Genomic DNA, 8,964 nt, shown 5'->3' on the forward strand with positions numbered 1-8,964 from the left:
AACGGAAACCCCTCCCCCAACTTTTCACTATAAAAGCCTGTGCTATGACCGGTAGGGGGCGCTAGTGAGCCAGCAGTCGGGCGAGTCGGACGTGTCGAGCCGAGCTCCTGCTTAACTTTTCTGAAACTATAATTTCATTACGTACTTTCTCCAAATTTAATGAGAATATCGGTTTCTAACATGTATGAGATACTCTGGAGCGAGTTTGAGCTGTGGATGTTACTTCAATCGCGACCGAGCCTCCAACTTCCTACAGGCCGCTGTGAGCAACCTGAGGCCTGAGTCAGAAATGGACGCCGTGGATTTGAAAACGGACATCTTTGTTACCAGGTCAGAGCTAAAGAAGACTTTAACTTTCTTTAAAAGTGAATTGAAAGAGGTTGACTCTGAAATTGTAAACACAGCGGCTATTCGCTCAGAAATTAATGCTATAAAGGCCACTATCAGCGACACGGAAGTTGCTAACGTTTCATGTATTCTCAGGAGGTTGCGCCATCTGTTAGGGACTTTTCCGGCTGCAGGCCGTCGTACAATGGCAAGCCGTTTTAACATTTAATAACTAGACTGGATATTTATTGCAGATATCTGTAATTCAATCACCATAGCAGCTCTTTAAATATTAATTGTTGTGTTGTTGATACATTATGTCTTTCTGATTTTCTTTTCAGATGGTGGAAGGAGTCACCTTCTCATCATTATTCCTGCTGTCGGCTTCATCATTTGTATTGGTTTACTACTGCTGAGGAAAATGTGGAAGTAAGTCAGAAATTTCATTTAATTTAAAATGTTTATCTGTGATACGGCTGCAAATATTGACTCATCTAAATCAATTAATTGTCTGGTTCATAAAACATCAGAAAACAGTGAAAAGAAACGTCCAGAGCTCAATTAGCTGCCAACTATTATATTTTTTGGTTTCTTTCCTCCTTTATGACAGTAAACTGAGTATCTTTGGGTTGTGGATAAAACCAAACATTTGAGGACGTCATCTTAGGTTTTAGGAAACAGATCAGCAGTCAGAGTCTTATTATTAATAGATTTGAGTGACACCTTTATTCCATCTACAGGATGTTTTAGAGGTTCACAAACTTGGCCTTGGTAAATGTGAAATGGAAGTCGTGGATTAAGTCAGACATTAAGTCAGGCGGAGGAGGACTTCAGAAATGGAAGTAGGAGTTTAACGACTCCTCCTCCTTTGTATGGTTGAGCTGGTTTGGCTCGGAGCGGGGTTTTCCTAAGCAGTACGCCGCGCTGAACCGCCCAGAGCCTCTGTCGTCTGCACAAGTTAAAACACTGGGACGATCCGGCTGGTTAATATCTTCACAATGACAGTCGGTAGAGTAACTCCGGGCTTTGCATTGATGACGCTGATATTTTTATTTCGCAACTTATCGTCTGCTGAAACGGGTAAGTGAACGCTAACTAACACCTGAGCTGTTAAAAGTTCATAATTAAAGAAGCTGTCAGCATTGATTGGTAATTGATTTCAGGTCTGTAACGTTGCTGTAATGTTGTTAGATAATGCGGACAAGCTCCTGCTAACGTGTAGAGCGTTTTTAGGAAGTTTATAGCTTAAGCAGTGCAAAATCGCCACTGTACTCTGCTACTGCTAAGTGGCCATCTCTGTACGTCTGCAGACTTTCTCATTGGCAAAGCAACACGCTTGCATTTGAAAGCAACACGCTTGCATTTGAGTTGGCCCTACTACCATACACACACACAAACACACCCTGCTGGCGTGTTGCTTTCACTTGCATTTGGACACTGGGCTTTCACAAGTTCACAATTGAAGAAGTTGTCAGCGTTGGTTGGTTTCAGGTCTGTAACGTTGCTATAATGTTAGATAATGCGGACAAGCTCTTGCTAACGTGTAGCGCGTCTTTACTTAAAACGCGGATTTTTTTATGCCTTATCTGAGAGTGAACGTCAAGATGACGGAGGGCGAGGGGGGGAAGCTGCTGCTGCTGCCTGAGGCTGGTGTGTTGCCCGTGAGTGGGCGCGCGCCTCCCTGTTCTCCAATGTGTTGCTGTATGGTTGCTGCTTACTAGTGTCTTTCTCTCTCCCTGTCAGACAACAGTTGTTTCTCAGACAATGTCGCTCGACACTGTCGCGAGAAGACGAGGCACCTACAACGGGAGACTCGTTCTCTCCTGCGGCCTCCGTCTACCCCCACCCCCACCCGTAGCGACATTTTACATTTGTTGAATTGTGTATTGATTCATAGGCTATTTCACGTGTAGTTAAATAGAAAGTAACAAGTAGTGTTTTGTTATTGAACTCTATAATGTGTATTTGATATAATTACTGGTGGAAAGTGACTAAGTAATAAGGCTACTTGTTCTTTACTTGAGTACTTTTGAGTATACTTTTCAGATGAAGATTTGACACAATGGATAATATAACAAGCTTTTAAAATACAACACATTGTTAAAGATGAAACCAGTGGTTTCCAACCTTTTTGTCTTTTGACGTCTGACAAAAAGCAGTGTGTAGTCGGGGTCACATTTCACATGTCTATGAGTTGTTAACAGCTCCACCAAATAGTGATTTTTCCCTCTAAACTTCTCACATGCTTTCATTTCAATAAATGTTCAAATGATCCAATATTTCAGCAAAAATCAAAGATTAGAGAAAAATTCGAAAAACTGAAAACAGATTTGTGTATCAGAACTTTGTTTTTTTTTCTTTCCTCTCCCATTAATCATCTCACCACCCCTCAGATTTATCTGCTGACCCTTTGGAGGGGTCCGACCCCTAGGTTGGGAACCACTGGACTAAACTAGCTAACTGTATATAAAGTAGTGTAAACTAGCTCCACCTCCAGCAGCTATATCATAGAGAAAAGTACCATTGTATCTTGATACGTTTCTTTTGTACTATGATTTGTACCAGTCCATATTTCATTTGTGCACCAAAGATTGAATGAATAGCTGGCACTGATTATATTAATTATCAAATATAAGGAATACACACATCAAAATGTTTTAATATATGAGTGAAATAAACAGGTAACAGTTTAGAGTAATGTACAGTGTAGTTATTATTATTCCCAATTTACAGTGTATTTAATAATAATAATAATTAAAAAAGTACTTGTAGTATAAGTTCTCTATAAGCACCTACCAAACGCCAGATTGCTGCTCAGTACGTCATACATATACCTGTAATATTACAATATGTACCCATTACTCAAAAAAGTATTGTCAGTATAAATTCTCTTTTAATTCCCACATTGTTATGGCCTTATTCCATAACTTTACATCTTGTTCCCTTTACCTGCATGTATGTATTGATACTTATTTTACTGGTACACTGTTGGTACAAAAAATGACATTGTAAATTGGAAATGACTGTTGTACATTGCTGGCTGTAATCTAAAGCTTATCAATAAATACAATGCAAATGAAAACTTAAAAAAAAAAGATTAATGTTTGATATCTAGGTCTTATCTCCCCTACAGGCTTTCCCCTCATGAAGACACATACTTAAAAGTTGTTTCACATACAGACCTATCAATAAACATTCAAAAAAGACAAAAACAAACAACAGAAACAAAGTGTGACTCAGATATTTGTATTTGTGGACCAGGCGTCAGTACTCTACATTCTGCAGACCTTTATAGAAGGGACCCGCGCACAGTTAATAAGTCACTCTGTCGCCAGACAGTTTTGTTTCACATGGGCTAGCTAAGAAAACAAAAAAATGTTTCAAGAACTAATATACATGTAGGGGCTATTCCCACTGTTGAGATTGGCGGGACAAAGTCATTTGACGTTGGCACGCCGTCATCAAAACAACCACCACGTCCTGCATTGATGATGTATTTTCCTCTTACGTCCTTGTCAGGGATGCATCAGGACGCATTAGCATTTACACTACAAAAGATACATGTGGTTAAACGCGTCTCAGACCACCTCAGCTAGTTCTAGAGATCGGATCACAATGTATTGTATTTAGTGCTGTCCACTTGTGATCTGATCGCCTGAGATGCATTTTAAAACCAAGTGTAAACAGGTTCCTTGTCCTATTGTTTGGTGTCAGAGATATGACCCCTGGTTAGTGTGTGTGTGTTTAAATGTTGGAATGATGGCTGTCCTTCAGAGGTGTTCAAGCTGTGTTAATGTGTAATGTTTGTTTCTTCAGGAGAGTCTCGTGCCATTTGCCCGTCTCAGCCAATAGAGGTAGCACAAGGTGATGATGTCACTCTTCAGTGTCATCTGGACCCGTCGGTCGACGTGTCTGCTTATACGGCGGATTGGAAGAGAGTCGACCTCAACAAGGTGGTCTACTCCTATAGAAATAAACGGGATCACCATGATGCACAGATGGAGCGATACAGAGGCAGGACGACTTTCATCTACGAAGACCTGAGCAGAGGAATCCTGACGCTGCAGCTGTCGTCACTACAGCTGTCTGACAGCGGACCGTACAGATGTTTTGTTCCTAAACTGATGGCCAGCTGTGACATTAACATCAGTGTTGGTGAGAAACCTGAATTTAAAACAGCGTTAATTCAAAAACGTCATTACTCTCATTCTGTTGTTCTAAAGGATGTTAAAATTTTATTATTAGTGGCAGCCAGCATCTAAATCACTCAGTCACATGCTGATCTTTGTTAAAGGGCTACTCCACTGACTTAGTATCTCACTTATAAAATGTAAGGAGACTCACAATAGACAGTTTTGTTTTTTAAAGAGTGGTCACAATCGAAGCAGCAGAGGCCGAGATATCCTCACTTTTAGTCCCAAATTTGTGTCAAGCTTCAAGAACTCAAGATCCTACATTTCCCATAATGCCAATTTTGAATGCAGGCTTTCTGTTATTAGTTTTTAGTCTCCAAGCCCAAATAGAGATAACTCTTATGATGTCATTACAGAGATACAGAAGATATAATACGACAGTCGCTGTGATGAGAATTGACCCTCACATGTAAAATAATGAAACTTAAGTTCAATTTGTTTTCCCTCCTAGCACAGATCTCGACCTTTTCAGTTCTATAGGATGTAAAACTATGTATGAGCAAGAAAAATTATATTGTATGAGAAACAAAATAAAATGGGAAAATTTTACCGAAACCAAAATTATGACCTAATTCTAGTCATATAGGTGTTAATGCACCTGTAAGTGTGCACCAGTGATGAATCACATCGTGCTGTGTTCATTCATTCCAGACAGAAACAGTCAATGAATGAACATTTAAACATGTTTTCTTGCTGTAATCATCCCTCCTGCTCATACTGATCATTAGAAGATCCCCTCATAATGCACTTACAATGTAATTGATGGGGGGGGGGGGCGACAAGCCTGAAGCTTCCAAATGAGTCAAATCAAGTAGATATCTTTCAACGTTACGAGGGAATTTGATGCTAAAAAGTGAAAGAACATTTGAAGTGGATCTTTTTAACAGCCAGTATGAACAGGAGGAATGATTTAAGTGAGGAAAAACCTCTTTTACTGTTCATATATATTGCACATGTGTTCCTAACAAAGTGCTCACAGAGTGTATAACAGTAAAAGAATAATAGGATGATAATTTGTCATATTCAGGCTGTTTATCAGAGATACTGCTGATTTCTAGATGGTGACGAAATTGATAGTTTGGTTTTTATTTTAATTTTAAAGGAAATTAGTGAAATATAAACATGTTTCCTCACAGACAAAATAGAGACAACAGCACCGTTTTAAAAACTTGTAGGTATTTAACCTCTTTAGACACATGCAGAGTGAAGCTCACAGCCAGGTCCCTTTGTCTGACTACTGTAAGATATTTCAGCCAGTGTTTTCTGACTACTGACATGTCTTTTTTTTTTTTTTTTAACAGTACCCAAAGACCAACAGAACAGGACAAACGGAGATGAATCCAGCCCAACTAGATTCCCACTGGCTAAGGTGACCGAGCCAGACGATCCCGGTAAATGACTTGAAATGCAGATGTTTCTTAATTATGGGGGTTTTGTGAAAATGTGCAGTTTAAGTGTGAACACCTATATAGATAGTAACATTTTCACACCATGAAGAGGTGTTCCAGTCGATTTGTCATGTGCTTGTGCTTCCAGCTTTTTCTTATCTGTAGATATTTTTTTATAAATACTCAACATTAGTAAATATGTTTTTCTTCAATGTCTCCTCTCTTTAAATCCTGAGCCGCATGATAAAGATGAATTAGTAGAATGAAACACATGATGTCGGGGGAATTAAATATCTTCTCTGATGTTCTTTCAGTTGGTGAAAACATGAAGACTACGACTGTCGCCATCGTCTTGTCCGTTGTTGTTGCTCTCGTCTTTACCGTCGTTGTCGTTGTCCTGGTGAAACGTGGAACTATCCGTAAGTTACAAAACAAACTACTGCTGCTCAGCTTTTTATAATCAACATTTAAAGCTTCGCTCAATGATCAGTGTTAACAGGTTAGTTGTGGTTAATTGAGATTAGAGCAACACAAATCTTCTCATTGGCTTTTTGCTCTGAGTTTAGACCAAAGATTAAAGGATGAGTCTGGTGATTTTCCATATTTTTCTTATTGTCAACAAATCTCATGTTTGGATCCAAACCAACAATGAATTGATCTACTTACAAGTATTGTGTTTGTATCCAAAGCCTGATGTATCTTATTCCTCTGTGCCATGAAATGTTCCTTCATCATGAAGAGTTTGGTCAAATTAGTTTGTTTAGAAACGGTGATCAGGTTTAGAGTAGTTCCGGCTCATGCTCAGTGGCGTCTGCGTTACAAAGAACTTCTCTCCTTAGAGTTACTATCTTATAGCTGTTTTTACTCTTTGGTGCCGTTTCTAAACCAGCATGAATTCAATGTGTCACAAACTGGTTGTCATGTTCTCTCAGAGAATTGTCGGAGGGAGTGAGTAGCAAAGATGGCGCCAAACGACGTTCAAATGGAAAACCTGATGAACCGAGCAGCAGAAGAGGGTGAAGACCTGGACATCACTGTGGAAAACATCCAAGAAGAGGTGTAGTGATGGTCAGCAGATTACGTGCACTACACCTGTGATGCCACTAGGTGCTACTAAGGACTCTGGACTCTCTCTGGAGTCTCATTCTGACCAGAGCAGCCACACTGAATGGCAGCACGTTTTCATTGTCTCACTAATCCTGTTTCAGGATACTTGTCAACAGTGTCCCAAAGCTGTTCTGATTTTATTAACATACATATAGTGTTACTCTACTGGTAATAGAACTGTTATTTTAACTCTCTTTACTGGCTTCTATTGCAATACTGAATCAGATTCAATGTTCTTATATACTTGAAAGCACTTTAACTTTTCCTCAGTACAGTCCAGTTTGGTCTCTCAGGTTTTCTAAGTGTAACTAGAACAAGATCCAGATCAGATCAAAGTATTTATAGTTATATAATTATTTATAGTAATATAAGTATTTATAGTTGGTCTTGTTCTCTGAAACAAACCGTTGTGTCCATTTAAAACCAAACTGGAAACTGTTTTCTCTGGTGTCCGTCGTCTTTTTGAGTGAATGTTTTTGTCTTTACTTTGTTTTCTTGTTGCGTTTTGATGTATTTTTTATTAATTGTCTTGACTGTACTTTGTTTTTCTGCAGCATTTTAACATAAAGCTCTTTAAACTATAATGATTAGAATGAAATTGCCTTTACTTGTCTCACAATCACTGCCATTAATAAATGACTACTGTTTACCAATATTACTGTTGTTGTTCTCATTCTGTTTTTAGTCATTATTATTATTATTATAATTAAATGGTCTGTTTATTTTCTCTCTTCCCTCTAGAGTATCTAATGTACAGATTGTTCTGGTTTATTTGTTATATCTGTGTCTGAGATTTCACTCGCAGCATCTTTTGGGATTTGTCGGCACCTGATGCAGATGTCATGAAAACCTCTCGCCTTGATTTGATCATGATGTTACTCATGACGTTCCTGAGATTGTTGCACTTTTAGTCAAATTGTTACGGATGAGTTTTCATTGTTTTCTTTATACAATTAATAGATATGAGTCTGTTTCTCGTATTGATCGTCCAGGCTGTCCGCCGGAAAATGATACACGTTTTAGAAGAGTCTTACTATAAAGAGTTTGACAGAGTGGAGGAGTCACAATTTGAGTCATCACTGAGTCAAATCTGAACACACAGACATGATGAACATAGTTTTTAGATTCAGTGTGACTTACACTTTCGAGGATATTATTTCCTCTGTTGTGCATTTCCAATAAACCTCCATGAATCCGCTTAGAAATAGTAATTTAAAAAAGAATTTGCTTGATAATTTCCTCATTTTTAAGTTTTCTTCAATATAAAGTCATCCAGTCATGGTTGTCTGTATACACGACTACACTGCAAGCAGCAGCTGATAATAGATAATTCAGCATATATTTAATGGCGCCAATTTGCCAAAATGTTAAATATAGGCTAAAAGAAAAAAAAAGTTAAGTTGAAGCCCAGAGTTAACTCACTGAGATGGCATCTCCATGGCAACGGTATACTTCCTGTTTAATCCCCCAAAGCATCATGGGAACCAATCAAAGAGCCACCACGACCTGATCGAGTACTTCTAATAGGATCACAAACCCAGCAAAGCATCCCACCAGTGCCTACAGGCTGCAGTCTCATTGTAATCAATCTTTTATCCTGGCTCATTATATGCAGTTCCCATTACTAACATAAAGAAAGATTTTCCTTTATATTTAAATGTCCTGTTCCCTAAATTTGTACTTGTGTTAAGAAAAGTGTTTTAATGTTGTAGCTGGTGCTGAAAGTACATCTCACATATTTGAAATCCTTTAAGATCCCCTCCAGACATGTTAGAAGACAAATAAAAATACTCTGCTTGTAACAATGTGTGTGATATGGTTTTTATACAAAGAAAGTATAATTACCATCTCTTCCTTCTCCCTTGTTAATTGTGAATCTGCAAAAATATATTTAATATCAGAAGTTAAACTTCTTGGACACAACATGTCTCCTACTTCACTGTAAAGTC

General features: G+C 38.5%; 1 protein-coding gene across 3 annotated transcripts in view; it reads left to right on the top strand.

Moving 5' to 3' along the window:
- Window positions 1-8,964, top strand: part of LOC137180225 (myelin-oligodendrocyte glycoprotein-like) — a 67,087-nt gene that overhangs the window by 18,318 nt on the left and 39,805 nt on the right. Inside the window, exons 1-5 of one of the 3 annotated variants that reach the window (XM_067585527.1) lie at window positions 1,228-1,407; window positions 4,144-4,482; window positions 5,822-5,911; window positions 6,223-6,327; window positions 6,841-7,670. The exons of 1 other annotated variant lie outside the window; for it this stretch is intronic. In XM_067585527.1, the coding sequence (XP_067441628.1) occupies window positions 1,326-1,407; window positions 4,144-4,482; window positions 5,822-5,911; window positions 6,223-6,327; window positions 6,841-6,860 (636 nt within the window). In that variant the 5' untranslated portion in view covers window positions 1,228-1,325 and the 3' untranslated portion in view covers window positions 6,861-7,670. Of the gene's footprint in view, window positions 1-668; window positions 757-1,227; window positions 1,408-4,143; window positions 4,483-5,821; window positions 5,912-6,222; window positions 6,328-6,840; window positions 7,671-8,964 lie in introns of those variants that run through there. One more of the 3 variants, XM_067585525.1, reaches the window with a different exon arrangement.

Source organism: Thunnus thynnus, chromosome 3 (assembly GCF_963924715.1).
Source record: "Thunnus thynnus chromosome 3, fThuThy2.1, whole genome shotgun sequence".
NCBI lineage: Eukaryota > Metazoa > Chordata > Actinopteri > Scombriformes > Scombridae > Thunnus > Thunnus thynnus.